The 26217-nt window shown below is 42.0% G+C and overlaps 1 protein-coding gene across 12 annotated transcripts in view; it reads right to left on the bottom strand.

Annotated features, from left to right (window-relative positions):
- Positions 1 to 26217, bottom strand: part of SEMA5A (semaphorin 5A) — a 470523-nt gene that overhangs the window by 14886 nt on the left and 429420 nt on the right. For all 12 annotated transcript variants that reach the window (XM_025451472.3, XM_025451477.3, XM_025451481.3 and 9 more), the window contains 2 exons: positions 11075 to 11300; positions 7458 to 7676 (listed from right to left, as the gene is read on the bottom strand). In XM_025451472.3, the coding sequence (XP_025307257.1) occupies positions 7458 to 7676; positions 11075 to 11300 (445 nt within the window). The remainder of the gene's footprint in view (positions 1 to 7457; positions 7677 to 11074; positions 11301 to 26217) is intronic.

Genomic DNA, 26217 nt, shown 5'->3' with positions numbered 1-26217 from the left:
ATAGGTAAAAAGAAAGTATTTTTGAGAAACATGAGCAGGAATTTCATTTTTAGGATACTTGTATCTGCAAAAAAGTAGAAACAAAACAGAAATCAAACATTTAAACCTAATTTTAAAGTGAGTTTGTGACCTAATTGGGAACTTCATGATTGAAAAGTTCACACATTACCCCTAATAGGCAATGAGATAGACTAGGAAGAAAGGGGGAACCAGGCACGTATCTGTCACTGGATGAAGTACTAGTAAAAGGAGGCAGAACTGTCAAAGTTTCAAAAATCTCCTCCCATGTCTCTTCTTACTGGAGGGATGCTTGCTGGCAGTGTTCCTCTGTAACCTGAGCTGAAGTTTGGTCTGTAGCACATATGCTTGCACACCCTAAAGGAAGGTGCTCACAAGACATAGTGCCTTAGAATAACAGGTATCAAAGAGCCTGGGTGTCTGAATGTACACAAGATAGTCTGGAGCTCATCAAGGTCTAGTGTGTCATCTAGATGGTGCTGGAACCCAACTTAGAACCAACCATGTGACTGGAGGATTCTTACTTTTGTATCTCATGATAGATCTGTTGGCCAGTGGCCAATAGGGGCATGAAACAATGCTCAACATCACTAATTATCAGGGAAATGCAATTCAAAACCACAGTAAGACATCACCTCACACCTGCCAGGAAGGAGATTCTAAAAAGAAAAGCGATAGATAATAATGTTGGTGAGGAATTGGAGAAACCAGAATCCCAGCACATGGTTGGCGCAAATGCAAACTGGTGCAGCCACTAGGGAAAGCAGTATGGTGGTTCCTCAAAAAATTCAAAAAGGAACTACTGTATGATCCAGCAATCCCACTTCTGTGTATAGACAGCTGAAAAAATTGAAATCAAGATCTCAAAAAGATATCTGCACTCCCATGCCCATTGCAGGATTATTCACAAAAGCCACCATATGTTGCTGTACGACACTGTGTCTCTAGATAACAGTACTGTCTTGTGCACTTAAAGATTTATTAACAGGGGTGCCCGGGTGGCTCAGTCTGTTGAGCATCTGGCTTTTCGTTTCGGCTCAGGTTATGATCTCAGGGTCGTGAAATCGAGCCCCGTGTTGGGCTCTGTGTTCAGCAGGGTGTCTGCTTGAGATTCTCTATCCCTCCCTCTGTTCCCCCACCCCACCTGCTCTCTCACTTGCTCTGTCACTCAAGTAAATAAACAAATCCTTTAAAAAAATAAACATTTGTTAACAGGGTGGCTCTCACGTTGAATATTCTTACTACAATAAAAAATGTTAAAAAAATTTAAAAACAAACCAAAGATAAGATGTTTTCATTCATAATCATTCTTTTTTTTATAAATTTATTTTTTATTGGTGTTCAATTTGCCAATATATAGACTAACACCCAGTGCTCATCCCATCAAGTGCCCCCCTCAGTGCCCGTCACCCAGTCACCCCCACCCCCCGCCCACCTCCCCTTCCACCACCCCTAGTTTGTTTCCAGTGTTAGGAGTCTTTCATGTTCTGTCTCCCTTTCTGATATTTACACTCATTTTTCTCCTTTCCCCTTCATTCCCTTTCACTATTTTTTATTTTCCCCAAATGAATGAGAACATATAATGTTTGTCCTTCTCTGATTGACTTATTTCACTCAGCATAATACCCTCCAGGTCCATCCACGTTGAAGCAAATGGTGGGTATTTGTCGTTTCTGATGGCTGAGGAATATTCTATTGTATACATAGACCACATCTTCTTTATCCATTCATCTTTCGATGGACACCGAGGCTCCTTCCACAGTTTGGCTATTGTGGACATTGCTGTTATCAACATCGGGGTGCAGGTGTCCCGGCGTTTCATTGCATCTGAATCTTTGGGATAAACCCCCAGCAGTGCAACTGCTGGGTCGTAGGGCAGGTCTATTTTTAACTGTTTGAGGAACCTCCACACAGTTTTCCAGAGTGGCTGCACCAGTTCACATTCCCACCAACAGTGTAAGAGGACTCCCTTTTCTCCGCATCCTCTCCCACATTTGTGGTTTCGCCTTGTTAATTTGCCCCATTCTCACTGGTGTGAGGTGGTATCTCATTGTGGTTTTGATTTGTATTTCCCTGATGGCAAGTGATGTGGAGCATTTTCTCATGTGCTTGTTGGCCACGTCTATGTCTTCATCTGTGAGATTTCTGTTCATGTCTTTTGCCCATTTCATGATTGGATTGTTTGTTTCTTTGCTGTTGAGTTTAATAAGTTCTTTATAGATCTTGGAAACTAGCCCTTTATCTGATATGTCATTTGCAAATATCTTCTCCTATTCTGTAGGTTGTCTTTGAGTTTTGTTGACTGTATCCTTTGCTGTGCAGAAGCTTCTTATCTTGATGAAGTCCCAATAGTTCATTTTTGCTTTTGTTTCTTTTGCCTTCATGGATGTATCTTGCAAGAAGTTACTGTGGCCGAGTTCAAAAAGGGTGTTGCCTGTGTTCTCCTCTAGGATTTTGATGGAATCTTGTCTCACATTGAGATCTTTCATCCATTTTGAGTTTATCTTTGTGTATGGTGTAAGAGAATGGTCTAATTTCATTCTTCTGCTTGTGGATGTCCAATTTTCCCAGCACCATTTATTGAAGAGATTGTCTTTTTTCCAGTGGATAGTCTTTCCTGCTTTGTTAAATATTAGTTGACCATAGAGTTGAGGGGTCATTTCCGGATTCTCTATTCTGTTCCATTGATCTATGTGTCTGTTTTTGTGCCAGTACCACACTGTCTTGATGACCACAGCTTTGTAGTACAACCTGAAGTCTGGCATTGTGATGCCCCCAGCTATGGTTTTCTTTTTTAAAATTCCCCTGGCTATTCGGGGTCTTTTCTGATTCCACACAAATCTTAAAATAATTTGTTCCAACTCTCTGAAGAAAGTCCATGATCACTTTCTAATCATGCAGCATCTAATGCTCACACACGAGGAAGCCGATAAGCTAATGTCTGCAACCTACCTTGTGAAATTTCAAACAGTATTCATTCCCATGCACATTTCAACTAATATTCGAAGCATTATCTCATCTAGCCTAATTAATGCTACCCTGCCCATTCACACCACCTGTCCTCTTGGTATCATGAAAAAGTCCCCTCGCACAGAACTTGTTTGCTAAAACATTCCCATGTGCCAGTTTAAACCACAAGATCACATCTGCCTTTCCCAATTTCAACTGCAATTTCATTGTCCTAAGGGATATGGTCAGAACTGGGGAAAGAGACCTCAACCTCTTCTCAGAGCACTGACTCTGGACTCAGGGGGTATGGTGCTTTGTACTGGATGAAAAATGATACTGCATTTTGAAGTAATGTTTCATATTAGGAACGCTAAAGTATTTCCAAAATAGAAATCATAGAGTATTAAGAAGCTTCAGGACAGAGCCTTCACTGCCAGGGAGATGCAGAGCCTGGTGGGGAAAGAGGAACACTGAAGCCAAGGAGAGAAAACAAACATAGCCAGGATGCAAGGCATGGCACAGACAGGAAACTGAGAGGGGCTGGGCACCTGCAATTTTCCTTTCCTGCTGCATAAACTATGCTAGTCTAGCCGGATAACCACACTGGTGGGAATAATAACTCAGTATTGCACCACCACCATGGGGGGTGTTCTAGTAATATGGATGGAACCACAGAGGGGTGAGGACGCAGAGGGGATGGGTGGGGAACTATTGTATGACCAGGAGGCTGAGCCCAGGGTCAGGCCCAGTTCAGGGCTTCACGTAGCTCCGGTCACATTGCTAGAAGTCCTGTGGGAATCTCTTCATGGCCAAGAGAGACCAGGTCAGAGGAAGATCAGACAAATACACAAAGGCTCAGATCCCAGTTTCTTGCAAGGATCAAAGCAATTAATTGCAGGGAATTATTTCTGATAAAATGAAATTAATACATGAGGTACACTTGATAGAAGAGGATGACAATTCTTATTCACAGGAAAATAAGAATGATGGCCACACACACACACACACACACAAAGAACGATGGCCACAGAAAGGACAATTACTAGCGATCTGAAGAGCAAAGCAAAACAAAATGATTACTGTCTGAGTGTCAGGCATCCTGTGGGCTGTGAGAGATAGAAAGTTCTGCATTTATATTCCTCCAGGGCGTGGGTGTATTTGACACTATTTCCCCAGAGTCCTGAGGCCTCGGCCACACCGGTCTTCACTGTAAGACAGCAGTGCTCTGGGCTCCTCCAAGAACCTCTGGGCAGAACCGTCCTACACTGGCTGCCCTTCCCCAACCCCGCCAAGTAGCCTCAGCGCTCCCTCTGGACAAAATATAAGTCTTAGGATCCTTTAGTGTCACTCAAGGCTTACAGAACACAGTGTGGACTCAAGGATTTCATGAAGAGAAAGGCATGGAGCACTCTCAGCTCAGCCCTGGTGTCTAACACACGTTATCTACAGAACACACAGCTTCCAGAACTCATCATTTTGATTCAGAGTCGGCACTCTATTACATTGTCACTCAGTGCCCCTCTTCCCTCATACAGATGGTTTTCAGCCATCTGTCTATCTTCTATCTATTTATCTATCTATCATCATCTATCCTCTCACTTGAATTTGAATATTTTTCAGTAACACAAACTATGTATTGTTTCTACCTTTGTAGGCCAAGGTCTGGAATCCTTAGTTCTGAAACAAACATGGACTGAAAAACAGGAGAGAAGAAAGACCAAGCTATTTCTCAATGTTGGAGGAAAATTATACAGGTGAAGTTACTATCAGATAAATCCACAGAAAGGGAAAAAGGATCATTTCAACATAATCTTGACTTTAAAACCTTATGGAAGTTTATTATGCAAATTGGACTAGAGATCAAATTTTTCATTGATTGATTTAAAAGACTTTACATTCATCTAGCCTTAGATTTCAAATTTAATCAGGACAAAAGTGGTTTTTAAATAAGATACAGTGCCTATGTGTAACTGCTCTTTATGGACCCAATGGGACTAAAGATGAGTACATTCACAGGGAGGACAGTGTCCTAAATGAGGTAAAAATGGCACTCTCACTGGCAGAGCAGCTCAGCATCCACATCACGGAGTGGTTCCAGCCCCTCTTTGCCAAGTTACACTCTGTCGTGTGTTTAGGAATTTTCTAGAAGGTGGGAGAAAAGATAGATATTTGCTCAACTCAATCCCTTGAACTTGCTCATTCCCGAGTGGAAAGTGACAGGGGCCACTCTAAATATTTCCACAACCCTCTTTGGAATCTTGGTTTTCAGAAAGAAAATGAGGATGGAGCTATTTTGAGACATTAAGGTTATGTATACACAATACTGGCTTGACTATCAAATCAATTAAATAAAAACGGCCACCAGGTCATGTTAAGTGGTATCTCTGAGATGGGCCTGAGTCTTGCACTCAAGGACCAGAGTGGCGTCCAAATATTTGGAGGAGTCTGCATGCTCTGCTGACAGCATGTCTGGAGTGCAGGGAGGCGAGGGTGGATGGAGGGATCCTGACATTCCCTTGTAGCCCTCCCTGTTCAGTTTCTAACACGGATCCAAATCTAATGATGTCACCAAAGAACTCTCCTAGCACCAGGGAGGAATCCTACTCTCCATGCTGGGGCTGTGGGAAAGAACTGGCTCTGTGACCTTTCCCACCCCCTCAGCATCACTTGGCTGGGTGAGCCAAGTGGTTGGAGGGAAGAGTCTCCTGAGGCTGGAGAAATTCCGGCACAGTCAGTCTAGGAGGAGCGGAACAGCCATGAGAGCAGGGGCATTATTAGGATCCTCTGCCTCAGAGCTGAGAACTATGTATTTTCCATTTAAGGTACATTCACTCATTCATCCATCCACCTATCTATCCATCCACCAATTCACCTGCCACCCATACATCCATCATTCATCCACCCATCTTTTCATCGATCAATCCGCCCATCATCCATTCATCCTCCCGCCAACTCATCCATCCTTCATCTACCCATTCTTCCACCTATCTTTCCATCCACCAATTCACCTACCATCCATCCATCCATCCATCCATCCATCCATCCATCTATCCATCACTCATCCATTCATCCATCCAAGAAATACTCACTGAACACTGCTACAAGTAGGTTCCTTGCTTAAGGAACTCAGAACCTTATTTGTACCTGCTGAAAAAAATGCTTTGCTCCCAGGCTTCTGTACCTTTAAAAACACTGTTATTTGATGTTGGGAATGACCCCTCCCCCACTCCTTATCCCTGTTCCTCTAGTGGGCCAACTCCTATCTGTCCTTCACCACCCAGCTCAGGGGCCACCTGATGAGGGTAGCTGCCAGGACTCCAGCTCCATGGGTCCTTGGCTGATGCAGTCACTACATCTTGTCACCAACCCAATAGCCAGTGACCATACTGGGTGGACACTCTTCACAGGATGCCTCCTCATGGACTCTGGGTTCCTCTCTGACCTGGACCACATCACTGTGCCCGCGTATTACCCTGTGGATGGTGCACAGTGAGCTACCCAAGAATGTTTGCTGACAAAGTGGAAGGAAGGAAGGAAGATCAAGTAACCAAGTGCTTGTTTTCTCATCATTCAGCGAACGGTCACTGATAGCTGTTTTGTGCGCACCAGGCCTGTGCTGGGAGCTGGGGGCACCGCAGTGAGCGTGATAGTCACAAAAGTGTCTGGAACCCTCATCGGGCAGAGTCCAAGGCAACATGCCCAGCCATAAACAGCGCTTGGTGGCTCCGGGGCATCCATGAAAGAGCCTATGGTTATGGGAACATCAGGTGGAATCAAATCAGGTGCCAGGGCTGTGCCCAGAGCTGTGACGGGAGGAGCACAGAGACGGCTAGAGCACTGCACTACAACAGGCAGCCCTGGGGACTGTCTGAACACAATGTCCTGTCCAGGAAGACGGAGGCTCCTTAAGCTCATTTATTAACCTTGTGCTCATCTGGAATAAAATGCCAGGTCTCAGGAGGAAGAGCCAGACAACACAGCCTCTGTCAGCCTCCGAGAGAGAAGAGTCTGTGTTTTGAGGAGTGAACTCAGGACTAAGTGGAGCCCTGTTGAGTGGGGACAGGAAGGGCTGGCTTGACAGGCCCCTGGTGGGTCACTCTTGACACCTGTCATTCTAGAGGAGGAATCTGTGGTATGGAGAGAAGGCAGTCCCCAGAGGGCTGGGCCCATCAGTTTGGGAGGAGGCCAGCCTCTAGTTTCGATGACACAGCACACCTCTCCATACCTTACCTAGGGCCCAGGATCCTTAGAGGGGCTCACGAGAATGTTTTAGTTTCTTTAAAATTAGGAGAAATAAATGAATATAACCCAGCCTACGTTATATCTATCTTTTTACCAATGACACTGAAAAATATAATCTGTGACTTTACATACCTATAATCTCAACCAGAAAGCCAGGGAAGCTGAGCAAGCCTCCCTGAACTAGAAGGTCTTCTAAGGCCCTTGATCTTTCAGATGTTTTCCAGATTATTTCCAGTCAATCAACTCACCTGGGCAGGGCAAAATGTTGCATTCCTGGTATTCTAGGGATGGGCCCAGGCAAGGCATCCCTCCATACTTGGGCTCAGGGTTGTTGCAAACACGCTTCCGGTTCCGGATGCCCCTGCTACAGTCACGGCTGCACTGTGACCACGATGTCCAGGCTGACCAAGCACCGTTGACGGTGTGGGCGGAGTACCTCCCAGCACGCAGGAAATCACCAGAAAGGCCTGCCAACGAAATGGCCCAAGTGTGATTCTGTTAGAAGTTCTTCGAGCCACTGCGGTCCAAACTAACTTTCACTCTATATCAGCTGCCCGCTTCATTCTATCATTACCTTTCCCAGATCTGCTGAGTACTTCCTATGCATTAGAAGATAAAAAACCTCTTTTACTTCGGGATGATAATCTCCTATAATTCCAGCTCCTTCCTCCGCAGTTGCTCTTATATAGGATGCAACTAAGAACCTGATTCATAAATGTGGTAACATCCTATGTCAGTCATAGATCTTAGGTTTGTAGGTCACTTATTTTTCTGAGAAACTTCTTACAAGGAAAACACACCTTTCTCACTTCCCTCGGGAGTTCTTTTTTTTTTTTTTTTTTTTAAGATTTTATTTATTCATGAGAGACAGAGAGAGAATGGCAGAGACACAGGCAGAGGGAGAAGCAGGCTCCATGCAGGGAGCCCGATATGGGACTCGATCCCGGGACTCCAGGATCGCGCCCTGGGCCGAAGGCAGGCGCTAAACCGCTGAGCCATCCTGGGATCCCTCCCTCGGGAATTCTATAGCAAATGGTGCTGTATCGGATGAGGGGATGTTCACCATCGGGGACCTCTATCACTGGAGCATGATTCAGATGGTATTCTAAACCTGTTTCTCTACCGGTGAGCCTTTCCAAAGTGAATTCAGCCTGGTGAAAGGTGCAGAGCTCAGTGCCTCTGAATCACAGGCCACAGAGACAGGCGTCTGTCTGTTCAGGAACCATGCAGGGGGCGGAGCTCATGACCCAGAACTGAACACATCCCTGAACGAACTTGCACAGTGGCACACGCTCCCTTGAAGTTCAGGGCCTGCTACGCTTCCCCAGATACAGATATGGCCATAGAAGCAGCAGCAGTTGGGAGCTGTCTGGGTAGGAAAAGGCTCTGGATACCTAATGTGGATCTGGCCAACTCTGAGCACTCTACGCTCCCAAGCTCATTTAATTGGCCATAGTCAAAATTCCTGTTTGCTTTGATGAAAATGGCCACTCACTTAAAATATTAATAAATATTTGAATTTTCTCAAATGCTAGCAATGTGATTCAGGTTTTAACAAAAAAACTCTCCAAATACGCCATGGAGTTCACTGGGGAAGTGTGAGAAGGCAAACACCCCAAGAGTCCTGTCCAGGGCTGAGCGCCTTTGCCGTTTACTAAAAAATTCAGGCCCAGAAACCTCAGTAAGATGCTCTTTAGAGAAAATGTATTCGAAATGTCTTTCTGTGATGAGCCAATACCTTGTGGCTAATCAATACGGAACAGCTCTGCACAAGTAAACCTCATTTTGTGTGGTCAGAGGCAAAGAAGTTCAATTTTGTATTTTCAAGATGTCAATACCAAAATGTGTGGATGGTCATTAGGACTTGAAGCCCTCAAGACACAAAAAGATGAAGTACTTGTTAAGTCTTGCCCATGATATACTTTTGGAGGAAATACAGGGTATCTTTCATAAATGTATATCAAACTGTTTCTTAGTTTATATTGCTATCATCAAAAACAAACTCCAGCTTTTGGTTTTGTATGTATCTGAGAATAAAAGGGTAAAAAAAAAAGATGTATGTTCAAAAAAGACAATGACATTCCTATGTAGGGAAACACTGTCACTCATTGTTTCTTTTTCACTTTGATGTCATAAGAAATAAGACAGTTCACCACCTGCACTGAAATAAGAGATTTAAGTACATAAATTGGAGACAGGGTTGCCAGAATTTGCAAATAAAATAGAGGAAGCCTGGTGAAATCTGAATTTCAGATGAACAACAAATAATGTTTTAGGGTAAGGACATCCCAAATATTGCATGGGGCACAGTTATCCTAAAACAGATTCATGGGGCATACTTATACTCAGGAAAATTCTGAGAAATATCTGAAATTCATCTTTAACGGAGAATTTTGTATTTCATGTCACAATCCCAATCACGATCACAAGATCGTCCCTTGTAAATCTTTATAATGGGGTCTCGGTTCCCCCTTGGTATTCCATCATATGTCTTTTCTTCTAACTAAAGCAGGAGTTTACAAAATTAGCAAGGGTGAAGATAATTTTGCTTGATTTTCTACATGTATAGGTGTTTATTTAAATTGTAGACCTAGTCACACAAAATTTTTCACTAAAGTGGACTTTTTCAAGAAATGACGAACCAGCTAATATTTAGTTGCTGAACTATAGTGAGCAGAATAATTTGAGGTCAGGAGGTGAGTCATGTCAGGACATACAACTGGGAGTGGCTCTTGATGGCAGCTGCCAGGCCTCCCAGCACACAGGCTGCAGATCCACCTGCCCCAGCCGATAGCAGCCTCCAGAGGAGGCATGGGGCCCTCACTCAGAGCCACCCCATGCAAGAGCTTCCCGCTGGCAATGCAAGAGGACATTTATCACACTCCCATGAATTTATCCTACCCATGGCAGCCCAAGGGGGCGGCTTACTACCTCTGTGGTTCATCAAGGCCACCCACTCTAGATCTAAGGAACCCTCTCTCACGGTGACTGTGCTTTCTAGGTCACATTCATGTTGGGAGAACAAGGTGGAATCAGAAATACAACGTGCTGAGAAAATGTTCCCGGTGGCCTAGTGCATGATGTTACTATCACTGTTCTCATCACACCATGCTCTGGGAACCATCTGTGAATGCCCATCTTCTTGTTAGAAGTGGACAGATCTTGGTAAAGTAGATGAGAGAGATGGAGGAGATGAAGAAGAAAGCAGAAATGGAGCTCTTTGGGACGACCAGACTCACCCCCTTCCTGTGGTAGAGACAGCTGAGCTCCAGACGGAGTAAGTGCGTTGTTGGGGGAGAGATGCCCACGGAGCCCCAGGGCAGGCATGGGGGTGCATCTCTTAGTCTGTCTCAGAGCTTTCCTTACACTATTAGCATAGTATTGAAGGAATTAAAAGGACAGAGCAGTTTCAAAGACTATCAGAGGATTCTTCACAGGCTGAACTTCTGAGCAGAAAGACCCTTCTATAGACAGGTGCCCTTTCTTTGTTCAGTTTGGGGATAATTAAAGTAAAAGCTTATTTGCAGCTTATGTTTTTTGGGCCAGAAGATTTATGGAAGACCACTGAGCCCTCCTCAATATATTTTCTGACATTAAGTAAATCTGCAACAAACTTTTCTGGATCTATTAGAGTATAGTGTTATTTTGAGGGCTGAATTTCCAGGACCACCTCAGTATATCATTCTTTCCCATCAATTTGCTATAAAGCCAGTTCTGCACTAGTGAGATCGTTACAAAGACAGCAAAGCCAAAAATAATCAAAAGGAGAACATCCTCTTGCTCTCCTGCGACCTGAGAGATGGGATCGATGCCTGTCTGTGGAAGTGGGTCAGTCCTGGGCAGGGGCAGGGGGGTCTCCGCTCACCGTCTGTGGAGCAGCCGCTGGTCCCATCGCTGGAACAGTACCGCATCTCGATTCTCTGCCTTCCCACTTCCAGCAAATTCGGATCAGGCAGGCGGGCTTTGCATGTGTAGCGGAATCGCTGCTCATAGTGCCCCCCGTTGTCTGAGATGTTGACGGGTGTCCAGGGCGTCCAGGGCGTGGTCTTCTTCAGCTCGGGGCATGGGTTGGTGTTGCAAGGCTGGTACTCCTGGAAGAGAAAGGAATGACATGGGCTTGTCGTGCGGCACCAACAGAGTCCAGAGCTTCCTTTCTCTAAGAAAGACAGGGCTCTCTCCAACGTCCCATCCTGACACCTATCTGCTACTCTACAAAGTGAAAAACACAGTTTTGTCAAATTGGGCATTTAAGAGCATGTTCAGTGGTCAGGTCAACTGACAGAAAGAATCTGCATAGTTTCTCCTGTGCCAACGAGGAGAATGAGACGACAAATGTAACCGCATGTGAAAAAGAATGAGCCTATAAAAATCATCTACTTCGGGATCCCTGGGTGGCGCAGCGCTTTGGCGCCTGCCTTTGGCCCAGGGTGTGATCCCGGAGACCCGGGATCGAATCCCACATCGGGCTCCCGGTGCATGGAGCCTGCTTCTCCCTCTGCCGGTGTCTCTGCCTCTCTCTCTCTCTCTATCATAAATAAATAAAAAATTTTAAAAAATCATCTACTTCCCACTTTAGAAATTACCCTAACTGCTGATTATTCCGATGTTAAGCTGAGCCATTTTGTTTTAAAAAGGCTCAAAGTTAAAATGATGGGATCAAAAAATACATATTTTTTTGGACAACAGGATACTCAGTTTGAGATTAACGAGTATTTTAAGCTCAGGGATCACAGATGCTAAGTATTAGGGTAGAAGGGTATCCAAATACCACACACAATACATAGTAGCTTTTTGTATGTAAGTTTTCACAACATTTCCCTGGTTAATATCTGGGAAGCATTTCTCTATTTCCTCCCTTCTCTCCCTTATAAGCACAGGTGGGAGCGTCCTGGTTACTGAGCAGTGTACATTTGAAGGTCTGGCAAATGGGGCGTGAGGTGAGGGTGTTTGTGTGTGGAACTTAGGACTACAATGATAAAGTTTCTTAAAGATTTGGCAAGAATTATAAACATGGAATCTCCATAAAAAGTGCCACATATGAGGGGTATAAGGTTTGACCTTGGACACGGCACTGTTAGTTCTTCCATTTGAGGGAAGGTCATATCATTAGAGGGAAACTCACAACATATAATGGACTCAGTTATGACCATACTTGAAAAATGATTTTTATCAATGTTAAATATATATATATATATATATATATATATATATATATATATAAAGTGTTAAATAGCCCTCTCAGCTTTTTTATGAAAAAGAGAACCACTCTATCTTTCCCCCATATCTTTTAGTTAAATATTTGCATGTTTATTCCCTGGATCTAACCACTAGGATATTCCAGGATCAAGCATTATCCATTACTGTGCTCTATGGAAAGAGAGGGTTTGTCCCTTTACTGCCTAACCCATCCCTGTGTCTGCAACATCGATGAAGACTTCCCATCTCCCATCATCTCAGTGCAGTCACACTGCTCTTTTGGTCAGATCCAAATCCAGTGTTTGCACTCATAACACCATCCACAGCTGAAGGATGTGGTGAACTGATGGGATTCTGTTCTTATCCACGTCTCTCGCACACCAAGTTTTTTGGGGGGTAGTCACTTAGATTCTATGAATTCGTCATTAATTCATCCTCCCTCCAATCAGGGATTTAGGCATCGTAAGAACTGTCCTTGTTGCCTTATGCTTTGAAAGAATACTCCTTTAATATGATATTCATGAGTTTCCAGTAGGAGAGAAAGTAGCTGCATGTGTCCCCACTGCCACCTCTATCTGGAAGCTGATTAAAATATGTATTTTGTCATTATTCTAATTACTATAACTACTTTTTTTTTTTACTAGTAATCCAGATTTTAAAAAATTCATAAGTAACAATATTCAGGAGTTCTTCGTGTCTGTGTCATAGGCATTTAGCAGGAATCATGGAAAATGGTCACCACTGCGTCTGATTCCGTATCTTCTCGCCATTCCTTCCTGTGCGTACTGGTGCACCTCGTCTCCACACCAACACATACCAGGAAGACTGATGACTTCATTTCTCTGTGTTTATGGCATCTTTTATTATGGTATTATTTGGATGCTGCCTCCCAAAAGAAAAAAATAGCCCAATGAATGCCATAAAACCAATCATGTGAAAAACCAGACAGGACACTCAGGAGCCCTCTCGTTTCCTCTTGCAATGGAGGCCACGTGATGGGAACACAATAAACTCTCATCTGGGCTCTTCCAGGCTTACAGTGTGACAGCACTGCCAGTCTCAGGTTGAAGATGCCACATGCCACTGTCTTCCCCTTCATCACCCGGCACAACCTGGCAGGGCAGGTGTCCAGGGATCCTTGCTGAACAGACTCTGAATATACGTGGTATATAGACCCTGGCTACAAAGTACAGGTCTTTAAGATTAACAAGTTCATCAGTAAGATCCCACATCTTAAGAAACAAACATACAGGAGGCTCCCAATAACTCCTAGCTCTGTACACTAGAAATTTCACCTTTTTTGTGGAGTGAAGTTTCAGTGTCGAAATACATGAATAGCAAATATATTTTAAAGCTAACTCAAGTAGCTGAGTTGGTCTCTGTGTGCTGGTGACAAGCCGAATGGGGGGCTCACGTGCCTCAGTGGTGGGCACGGCTCAAGGATAAAAATCAATTCGGGCTTCTTAGACCTAGCCTCTGATAACAAAGTTTTTTCTTCTGTTCATTGTCTTTTCATGGTATAAGGTTTACCAGGAGACTCAGAACTTCCCTTTTCACCTGCTTCTTGAGGGTTGATTGTGATGCATTCATTTAAGATGTCAAATTATGAAATGCTGAGAAATGGTATGACCACTCAGTTTCATATCAATGACCAAAAGTATGACCACTTCAGTGATTTGATTCAATGGTAAGTAGTTCTATGGCTCAGCTGAATCTGCATGCTACAATGTGCTGATGACTCATGGCAGTAAATACCCAACTCTGAATGCAATGTGAATAAAATTACATCCAATGCTAAAGATAGAAATTATTTTCAAAGAAATTTCAGGGAGCCAATTACTGTTACTTGCCACATAGGATTAATATTCTGGTGGAAAATTTAGGTAACAATGGTTATTAATATCAATCCCACTTTTGGGTATATATCTGAAAAACTGAAGTCACCATCTTAGAGTGATATTTGGACTACCATGTTCACTGCAGCATTACTCACAGTAGCCAAGGTACGAGAACACAGTAAATATCCATCAACAGATGAATGGATAAACAAGATGTGGTATGTGTGTCAATATAATATATAATATACAATACAATTTATAATAATATCTAATATAAACTATAATACATACTCTGCAACCATAAAAAGGAAGGAAATCTCCCCATAGATTCAGGCTTTTATGCCTCAGGGTAGATTATTTGGGTCTTACGAGGCCCTCAAGGCTTATGACTAGTGATAAAAGTTGTTTTCCCCTGTATACATTTCATTCTAGAACATTCTCTAGCTTTCCTGAAGAACAAAGGGGGAACACAGTCACTAGGTTGTCAGCCATCCTACATTTAAATCTAATTTTCCTACAGTCACACACAGGTAGTATCATGATAATCCATGCAACATGTGAAGGAGCATACTACCCAAACTTGGAGGTCTTCCCCACGTTTTCTTTTTCTTTTTTTTTTTTTTTAAGATTTTATTTATTTACTCATACACACACACACACACACAGAGGCAGAGACGCAGGCTCCACTCAGGGAGCCCGACGTGGGACTCGATCCTGGGTCTCCAGGATCACACCTCAGGCTGCAGGTGGCGCTAAACCGCTGCGCCACGGGGGCTGCCCTTCCCCACGTTTTCTCGTGACCAACCTTTCATGTGTACATCACAAGGTGATTATGAGGGTCAAATGAAATCATTAATATACAAATACTCTGTAAGCCATGAGAAGCTCTATGAATATAAGTCATTATTATTACTCTATGGGGAAGCCAAAGTCCAACATGGATATTCTGTCCCATGTCACTTTTCTTGACATCAAAGCACTGAGAAAATCCTTAATTAAAGAACTGATCCCAAGACCTGAGTACTGCTTTCAATTTATTTCAGGAAACAGATTGGCCCAATATTATCATTTAGAATGGAAATCTCTTCTTCGGTCCCCGAAAATCCCTGCAATAAGTGGAAAGAGTAAATGATATTTTCTGACAAAGAAAAGAAAGAGTAAATGGAAATGTTCAGAGGAGCTATCTCATCATGGTTTAGCTCAGGCCCTCAGAAAATATTTGCTGAAATACCAACTTCAAGGCCACCATCATCAGCCAGTGTTCCAGGACATCAGAAACTTTAATGGCGGCAGGGGCAGAAAACCCTCATCTAAGAAGAGCAGGTGTGTTCAGGGGGAAGGCTGCTCTGCTCAGCAGTTGGATATGGGCACCCTTGGGAGGAGATGCCAGGGAGAGAAGGCTGGACCGCAGAACACAGAACACAGTGGAGGAGCAACAGCCCTGTTGCGGGGCTGACACTGCCCAAAAGGGTGATGGTTATTGAAAGACAGCAAATGGGGCCTCAGTGCTTCTTGGATGTGAATGAACCAAGGATATTCTGAAGCCTTTTGGGTGAGGAATCAGAGCATAAAAGCCTTGTTTGGAGTCAAAACTCCCATGAGACAATGACTTTCTAAAAACAAATCTGCCACTTGTGACAACCTGGATGGACCTCGAGGACATCATGCTATGTGAAACAAGTCTGGCAGGGAAGGACAAATTTGACATGCTATTGCTTCTATGTAGAATCTAAAAAGGACAGACTCAGAGGAACATAAATAGTGTGGTCGTTACTAGGTTGGGGAGATATGGGTCAAAGGGTATAAACTTCCAGCCATGAGGTTAACCAGTTTGGGGGTCTAATGGATAGCACAGTGATTATAGCTAATAATATTGTATCATGTAACATGACGATGGCTAAGAAAGGAGTTGTTAGGTGTTCTCACCTCAGAACAGAAATGGTAACCATGTGATGGGACCGGGGTGGTAGTTAATTCTATGGTGGCAGTGATTTGGCACTATATAAATGTATCAAATCAAATACGATACACTTTAAACTTACACAGAGTTATGTATTGATTATTTCTGGAAAAAAACGAAGCTGGAAAAGCATAAAAATAAATACAGGAAACAGTTGAGGACTAAGGACAAAATACAAACAAAGGGTCAAGAACAAGAAAAAAACCCAAGTGTTTCTAAAGCAATTTTGCACAATTCTCCAGACACATTCCCCATGTACTGTCTCTCCCTGTCAACAGTAAAAGAACCATCCATTTAAAGTTTAACCCAGGGGTGCCTGGATGGCTCAGCTGGTTGAGCATCTGACTCTTGATTTCAGCTCAGGTCATGGTCTCAGGGTCGTGAGATCGAGCCCTGCATTGGGTTCGGCACTTAGCAGAGAGTCTGTTTGAGATTCTCTCTCTCCCTCTGCATGCCTCCCACCCCCCCAAATAAAAAAAAAAAAGAATAAATCTTAAAAAAAATTAGAGTTCAACCCAGAAGCTGGACCTATGGAGTCCATTCTCTCCTCCCATTTGAACTGGCTCTTTCCTAATTCAGGCCACTGTCACCTCACACCTGGTTCACAGAATCAAAGCATAAATTTCATTGAAGTTTGTCGATTTGGTTTTTTAAAATATTTTATTTATTTATTCATGAGAGACACACACAGAGAGAGGCAGAGACATAAGGCAGAGGGAGAAGCGGGCTCCCTGCGGGGAGCCCAATACAGAACTCAATCCCAGGACCCTGGGATCACACCCTGAGCTGAAGACAGATGTACAATCGCTGAGCCACCCAGGCATCCTTGAAGTATGTCTATTTGTAAGTCTGCTTTCACCCATAGGCTGCAAGTTTGTCAAGAGGAAGACTTTTGTCACATTTACTTTGTATTACCAATCTTAAGTATAGTATTTTTTTGGTGAATGTATAAATCATATTGATCATTTCACAAATAAGTGTATTCTGAGGGAATGTGCATAAATTTGGGGAACAGATTTAGGTGGTTAACAGGGGCTCTGTGTTTTTGCTGTTTATTTTTCCTTTGAAAAACGTTAAAGTATCTATATTCCATAGGTTGAAAGTAAAATAAATGGTGACAATTCAAGCAAAATTTTGATAGCTTGTGCTCAGCACAAACTAAGAATATTACCCTTAAAGTCATTTCATCAATAGCTGGATATATGAACTGAATTTATTCTCATATGGAATACTCATGGTTTTCACATGCATTTATCAAGTTCTCTCTTAGCAACAAAGGTTATCCTGCTGAGACAGAAAGCCTTCTGCATAAAACAAACAAGGAAGAAATACAGCTGTGTTTGCAAAGGGCCAAAATGCTCAAGCATGTGCACATCAGTAGGCCTGTGCCCCCTGGAACCCATGGCAAACAGAGCAAAAACCGACAGGAAGTCCTGGAAACCAGCTTAGTGGTACCCAGTAAGGAAGAGGAGTAAGAGAGATGATGGATTCAGAATTATATGGCCACAGAATGACTTCTGTTTCTGACCAAGATGGAGTAACAGAAAGGGGATAAACTCTCTCACCAAAAATAACTAAAAAAAATATATGGAACAATAGTTCTGAAGACATTGGACACCCGGGAATAAAGGACAGTGATCATCAAGTGACAGGAAACATGAGGTGAGCCTCACAACCCCACCCTGAACCTTGATGAGGGTTCCAGGCCTTGGTGGGGGGAAGGCGAGACCCAGACACACAGCTGAGTGACTGAGGAGACAGGGCTGAGGAGTGGAGGAAGCCAAAGGGACTAAGATTCTCAGGAGGGAGACGCACAAAGTAACTCCAATATTATCCAGAGATCCTGCCTCAATCACTTGGTTGGGTACAAATCCATGAAATGTGAGGAAACCACACAGGTAGGGAAAGACCCACCTGAAAAGATCAAAGGGAACAGGACACATCACTCACCCAGGGCCAGGCATGGTGTTCACTCCTAAGAGCAAGAGTGAATGACCTCACAATTCACTGGGCATCCATAAGAGTGCGAAGACGGGTCTTGCCTCTGCACTGGGAAAAATTACCCCAAACTCTGTTCTGGTCTCAACTAAAAAAGCCTAAAGCAAAAGCCAGAATGATCACTCTGGTTTTACACCACTTTATTGTGTCCCCAAGGAGAGCTCTAACTTAGTATCAGGAACACAAAGGTTTCCAGGACACAAGGGGAAAAAAAAATCACAGTGTCTTGTACTTAATTTATAATGACTAGATATGCAAAGAAGCTGCTGAAAAATAGGAGCTATTATGAGGAGAAAAATCAGTAAATTGAAATTGACACATAAATGACACAGATGATGGAATTTGTGGTCAAGAACATTAAAGCAGTTATGATAACTGGATCCCATGTGTTCAAGAAGCTAGAAGATTGAACATGTTAAGCAGAGACAGAGAGGACATAAGGGAGAAGTAAAATCAACTACACATAACATTTCCAGATAAATGCAAAGGAGAGATCACATCTCAAGTCATTCTATGAGGCCAGCTTTAATCTGGTTTCAGAAACAAAGACATTACAAGAAAAGAAAACTACATGTGAATATGTCCCATGGACTTAAGACACAAAAATTCTTGACAATATTTTAGTAAGTAAAACTCCCAACTGTACAAAAAGTTTAATATCTCAGGATTAAGTGGGGATAATGTCAAGGATACTATATTGCATTAACCATTGAAATTTGTTCAGTGTAATTCACCATTTATTAACAGTCTAGAAAGTAAACCTATATGATCATTTCAATAGATGAAAAATATCACTCGATAAGGTTCAAAATTCATTCCTTATAGAAACTCTCCACCAGCAATGAAAAGAAATAAATTCCCCAAATCTGATGAAGGACATGTATTAAAAATATACAAGCAACATCTTACTTAGTGGTTAAAGCCTACATGCTTTCTTTGTAGGATTAGAAACAAGGCCAGAGTATCTGCCCCTACCACTTCTAGTCAATATTAGACAGTTTTAACTTGTACGGCTAAGAAAGAAAAAGAATTAAAAGTCATCTATAGCAGAAAGGAAAAAGTAATTATCTCTTTATTCACAAACATTCGGATTGTATATGTAGAAAATACTATAGTATCTACCAGAAAGCTACTAGATCCAAGTAATGTTAATTTATCAAGGTTTCAGAATACAAGATCAATAGAAAATATTAATTTCATTCCTACATACTAGTAATGAGCATTCAGAAATTAAGAGTGCCATTTACAGTTCATATAAAAAATATGAACTACTTAGCAATACATCTCACAAAGTGTATACTTGACTTGTACACTATAGGAAACCAAATCCGCTAAGTGATCTATAGAATCAATGTGATCTTAATCATAATTCTAGAAGGCTTTTTTTCTGGGGGGGGGTAAATATTGACAAGCTGCTTCTAAAATTCGTACAGAAAGAAAAATATCTAGATTACCCAAAACATTTTGGAAAGGAAGAACAAAGACGGGGGGCTTACAGAACCTGTCTTCAAGATTCATGATAGAACGACAATAATCAACATGCTGTGGTGTCAGCCTCAAGATAGAAAGACTGAGCAAAGAAATTCTGGACTGGAAGTCCAGAAATAGACCTGCACATATATGGTTTATTCGGTTTTGATGAGGGAGCAAAGGCAATTCCGCAGAGAAAGTAGGGACTTTTCAGCAAATGGAGCTGCAGCAATTGGATACCCATCTGTGAAAAGAAGACTTTTGACCCATAACTTAATCTCTTTGATAACAAACTCAAATGGATCATAGACCAACTGTCTAGAATCATAAAACTTCTAGAAAGAAAACCTAGAAGAATCTCTCTGTGACCTTCAGTGAAGCAAAGATTTCCTAGCTACAATGCCAAAAACATTATTCATATAAGAAAACTGACAATTTGAATTATTCAAAATCAGGAACTTCTGTTCTATAAGACACACTGAGGAGAAAGAGAGGCAAGCCACACGCTGAGAGAGTATTTGCAAATCAGATAAAAGACTCATATCCATTATATATTCAAAAAATTAAAATTCACTAATAAAAGACAATATAAAAAATTGTCAAATGATAGAAGACATGTCATAAGAGAAGATAGATGGCAAAAAAAGCATATATAAAATGCTCAACATCATTTGCCAGAAAAAAGGAAATTAAAACCATGAGGAAACTACCACACACCTATTAGAATGGCTAAATTAATCATAAACCCCAAACCTGACAACACCAAATGCTGGTGAGCTTGCGGGGACCAGGAACCCCCTGGTCTACTCTGTTGGTACAAATGTCGAATGGCACAAATTCCTTTGAAACTATTTGATGCTTCCCTAAAAAATGAAACATATACTTACCATGTGACCTTGACATCTGCTTCTTAGATATTTACCCAGGAAAAAAACAAAGTAGATGTTCACACAAGTACAGATACACGGATATTCTTAAAAGCTTTTCTGGCAATAGCCCAAAATACAAATAATCCAAATGTCTATCAGCAGGTGAGTCTCTAAACGAGTCATCCTATATCCATATAAGGAAATACTACTCAGCAGTAAAAAGAAATGAACTGTTGATGTATACGTCATAAAAGAATCTGGAAGTAATGCTGAGTGAAAGAAGTCAGCAGAATGAGTGATGCTGTGTGGCTTTGGTCACATAAAATGATGGAAACGGAAACTAATGTAGAGGCAGAAAGATCAGGGGTTGCTTGGGATGGGGGAGGTGGAGGAGGAAGGGGTTACAAAAAGAAACTTTGGGGTGATGGACATGATCATTATCTTAATGGTGTCATGGTTTCATGGATGTACACACCTGTCAAAACTTGTCAAATTTTATATTTAAACAGTCAGTTTGGGGTGCTTGGGGGGCTCAGTCAGTTAAGCAACTGCCGTCAGCTCAGATCATGATCACAGGGCCCTGGGAATGAGCCCCACATCGGGCTCCCTGCTCAGGGGGGAGCCTGCTTCTCCCTCTCCCTCTGCCTGCCACTCGTTCTGCTAGTTCTCTCTCTCTGTCAAATAAATAAATAAAATCTTTAAAAAAATAAACGTGCAGTTTGTTGTATGCCAACCGTACTTCAAGGAAAGTATTAAAAATTATATGTCCACAGGAAAAGTCTCTTCCTAATAAATAGTGGTTACCTTGCTGATTAGAAGTGATCTATAAAACAGTCCTGTCTGCACATACTTGCACACATTAAAATCACAGTTCTATTTTTCATAGTATTGGCAACTGAATGTGACCACTAAGTATTTGTGGATAAATGCTTTATAAATGCAAAATGGGCACCATGGAGCCCAACTGTCCTTTGTCATACATGCCTGCCAAATGCTACTTTCTATCCACAGCCAATGTAGCAACTACCTGTCACAGCCTATATACACATGTGTATCAGCTGCAAACTATTATAATCCTATTTCTCTTATAACCAGTGTCTTTAGCTGCAGTGCATTTTCATGCTGGTACAGGCTTTTAGAACACGAAGGAGTTAAAATATTGTTCCATGGCCTTGGAGAAGTCTTGGACTCACAGGATGGCTTGGTGGAAGAATGCGCTCCAAGGCCAGCTTCTTACTGTCTAGCCCTCCGCAAATCTATAAACACTGGGAATGTGTGTCAGTCCATCCTGGCCGCTCTAAGGAAACAGAGGGGTACACAGAAATGTACTCCCCACAGCTCTGGAGCCCGGGAGCCTAACCTCAGGTGTTAGCATGGTCAGGTCTTCTGGGTTGCAAACTTCTCTTTGTGTCCTCACATGCAGAAGGGGCGAGCTAACTCTCTGGGGCCTCTTTGGTAAGGACACCAATCCCATCCATGAGGACTCCATCATCATGACTTAATCACCCTCCAAAGGCCTCATCTCCTCATACCTTTTCCTTAAGGCATTAGGTTTTCTTTCTTTCTTTTTTTTTTTTTTAGGTATTAGGTTTTCAACACATAATTCTGGGGGAGGACACAAACGTTCAGCCTACAATAGCCCAACAAAGGCCAAATCAGGACCAAGGTGATCTCATGACACTGCACACAGTTTGGAATCCAGTCTTGTTTTGGATTAGTCCAGTGGCCCAAAATAATATTCAGAGCATATTAATCCATTTTAAAAAGGTTTGATACTCCAATGCTACATGACAAATAGTCTACACTAGCTACTCTGAAGAGAGGCTGATGATTTAGGGATTTTTATGAATATTCCTGAGCTCTTTCCATTATTAGGACTAGCCATTAAAGGCTCAGTGAAAAAAAAATGCAATTTTTTAAAATGGGAAAGAAACACTGTAACAAAAAGCATATTCTGAAGTAGAAAGTTGTACTGTTACTACTTGCTTGCATTTCAGTGGGTTTCCTGAGTTCGCCCTCATTCTCTCACCAACCTTTAGGGTACCAGTTGTTTGCATGGGGTTGCCCCAGCCTGTGAGTTTCTTCAACACTGGGATGACACAACTTTCTTCCTCACTGGGTGACTGGCACTATCTTTGGCTCTAAAGAGGAAGAGGATTGGGCTGAACATGTCAGGGGCTCTCCAATGGGTGAATGAATTCACTTTCAGCAGTGGTCATCCTGTAGAGTTGTTTTGTTTTGTTTTTAAGTGAAGAAAAGCAGCAAATACTCCTCTGCTGTCTTACTAAAAAAGAGATATGCTTGTGTATGTACTAGATTATATATGTGTGTGCTTATATATAAATGGAACTGGCTTTCCTCCTTACACATTATTTCAGGCATTCTTTTTTATAACACTGTAGAAAGCCCAAGAGAATAAGAAAATCAGTGCTGTTGTTGGAAATCTTTATTACAGAGACTGTGATTTGTGGGCAATCTATAAACTTACATCTCAAATGAGAAGATCCATCTATTTATTTTATTCTCTCACTCTAATGCCTTTAAGTTCGTAGTCTCTGAGAGTGAACATCAAGAATTCAGACAGCTTTTTTTTGTCAAATACCATGCATCGAGAGGAAAGACTACTTTTAGCTGGAAGTGAGAACCTATCATCGGGGGAAAAGTTTCCTTCCCAAATCAACAACTGCAATGGCCTTGAGCAAAGGACCCCACCCTTTACTTTCAGTCCTCCATTTTGGTTGTGATACCTGCTACCTGCTTATTCAATTGGCAAAATTCCTTGAAGCTATCTCACAAAGATCCCAGAGCACTCAGCTCTCATACATTCCATCAGGCGTTAAGATTGTGTGTTTGAGTACCATGAGTTGAGTCGTCCTATGTGGAGCCTTGGGAATACCTGGTCTGTTTCCCATTAGTCATCTGCACTCTGTTACCTCAGTTGTGGCACAGCTTTGATCTTAAGAGTACTCTGACAGTAAGCACCTGATATTCCCATCACCTGGGTGCAATCCCCTCCTGGCGAATGTGGATGGGTCTTGTGAAGCTGATGGGATAGTGGTTTTCTTGATGAGATCCCTCCTAAGACCTCCTTGTGGTGGACCAAAGAGGGATTTTCCTGCTGGCTTTGAAGAAGTTAGCTTCCATGCTATAGGGGACAAGTTGCTAGAACCTGGGGAAGCCTCTAGAAACTAGGAATGTCCTCTAGCCTGTAGCCAGAAAAAAAAAAAAAAGTTCCTTCCTAAACCACAAGGAACTAAGTTCTACGGACAACCAAAGAGCTTGAAAGAGGACCCCAAACCCCAGAAATATTTGCAACTCTGGTCAACATCTTGATTTCAGCCTGAAACACTGGGCAGAGGAGGCAGTTAAACTGGTCCTGGACTTTCAGCCCATGGACCTGTGAGATAATTAATCATGCTGTTTTAAAACACTAAATCTGTGTTCATTTATTATACAGCAAAAGAAAATGAATGCACACCTATGTCAATATGCATTTATTTGGTATTTGTACACAAAAGAAATCTATTCCATGACCTTGCTTTTTTTTTTTTTTTTCTAATACTCCAAAGATTCAATTTAATAGATGATTCAAATGAAGTTGAGTTTCCTTATCTCTGGCCTTCTTTGCCTCTTAATCTGGATTCCCCAAGGCAAGAAATTGGAAGGATTAGATTCCTTCATGGAAAACTCATTATCATCCTGCTATGTAGGATACTCTTCCATTTTTTTCTTATGTGAAAGTCTTGGTTAACAGTCTTTAAAAAGTGACCGTTGCTTATTATTAATAATACCTAGGAAAGTCAAGGTGTGAATGAGAGATCTGCAGGTTATGCACTAAGTTGAGGTTGGTTGTTACAGGTCAGGTTTTAGTAAAGATGCCTGATACCATCCAGAGTTAATTTTTTTGTAATTCAACTTTACAGAATAGTGACAAAATATACACGAGTAGATGATCAAGTTGTATCACAAATTCACGATTCCATTAAAGCTTTCTATTTAGTGAAAATCCACTGTGTTTGAGGGAAATATATTGGGTTAATGCTTTCTGCTTTGAGGGCATAAGCAGAATTTAAAGTGCTGTTCTATTCATTCCGAAAATGAGCTTTTCCCCAAGTGCGCCTCTGTAGGGTGCTGGTGGGTGCCTCAGAGAAAAGCTTCTGCTCTCAGGAAAGAGAGAGGCCATGGGTTCAACAAAGTTAAATGGGTTTCTCCAAACCACGAGTGATCAGGGCTTATATTGAGAAACCAGAACTGAGTGGAGTTCACATTACCATCGCCCCCTGTTGTGGGGGAAGCTGCCTGGAATTGAAGTTCTCAGAGGTGAGAGCGATTCAGTTGTTTATGATTGGTTGTACAACTGACTTCATTGATTCAAAACTGAAAATAGGGGTGTATCTTATATGGCAGTCACTTCTCTTTGCCAAACCTTACTAGGATTGGAAAGACTGAGATTTCATGAAACCTGTAGCCCATTTGACTCCATGATCTAATGGGGAAAGCCACCTCAAATATCCTCTTCCTTCAAGACTGTTGGTGGAGGGCTTTCCAGTGAGTGTATGATGCAGAGGGAGCCGGCACATCATTAGTCACGCTCCTCAAGCAATGTCTTCTCTGAGTTTATTCATGCGTGGGCTGGCCAGTTCTTACTGTGAAACTCTCTTCACTTCCAAGTTCATGGTCCCATGTGATAACCAGGAGGGCTACCAAGTCCATCCAGGGGGGTCTACTCCCTTCCATCTTTTAACCTAGTGCCTTAGTTTCCCATCTGTAAAATGGGCATATAAAGCAACACATGGTGATAATTTGGGAATGTTAACGAGCTAATATGTTTACAGTGGTTAGCAGGGAGCCTGGATTGTGGGGCATCTTTGTTCTGCACAGCGGCCTGGAAATGAAAGTGGGTTGCAGAACACGAAAACAGTAGGAATTCTTCAAAGTTGGTCAGGATCCTGAACATAAAAATATTAGAGGCTCTCCAAAGTTGGTCATTAGCAATCTGGAGAAATCATCATCTCTCAGAGTGGATGGTCACAATAACCCATAATTATCCCAGCAGGTCATACTCAGGGGAATGGATTTATCTGACTGGTAAGACAAGTTTAAATTTAACTTCCATTCAAGTTTCCATGTATATATATATCATTTCACTCCCCCTGTAATGTGATCATCTAGTGGAAAATTTTCTTCAATATTTGTTCTTATCTGAGTTTACATAAAACTGGGTTTTTATCAGTTCATGTTCCTTAAATAATCAGCCAAGATTTCATGCTCTAAAAAATAGTAGTAAGAACATTCATTTAATCTAAAATCCTTACATCATTAATGATATATTTGGAACATTCACTGGCAGGGCCAAAGTCCTTCTTTGATTTCATCTAACCAGTATGGAAATAGAACGCTTGGGTATTGTTGGGGCTCTCCAAGCTGGGATCCCATCATTAATGGGTCTGGGAAATGGAAAACATGTCTTATAAGCATCTTTTGCTAATAATTTAAATCACAAGGGACTGTATTATTATTGTGATTTTTTTTTTTTTTTTGCTCTTCTTTACTGTGGGAAAACAACTAGTTCCTGAAATAAAGATACTTAAGCTACTTTCTTTTAATAATCCAGATTGTTTAATTAGATTCCTATTACCTCCCAAATATTTCCTGCCAGAATTTATGGTTAATGACC

This window comes from Canis lupus, chromosome 34 (genome assembly GCF_003254725.2).
Source record: "Canis lupus dingo isolate Sandy chromosome 34, ASM325472v2, whole genome shotgun sequence".
In the NCBI taxonomy this organism is placed as follows: Eukaryota; Metazoa; Chordata; class Mammalia; order Carnivora; family Canidae; genus Canis; species Canis lupus.
Note: the sequence above shows the minus strand (reverse complement) of the source record. Positions and strands in the feature narration are given on the sequence as shown.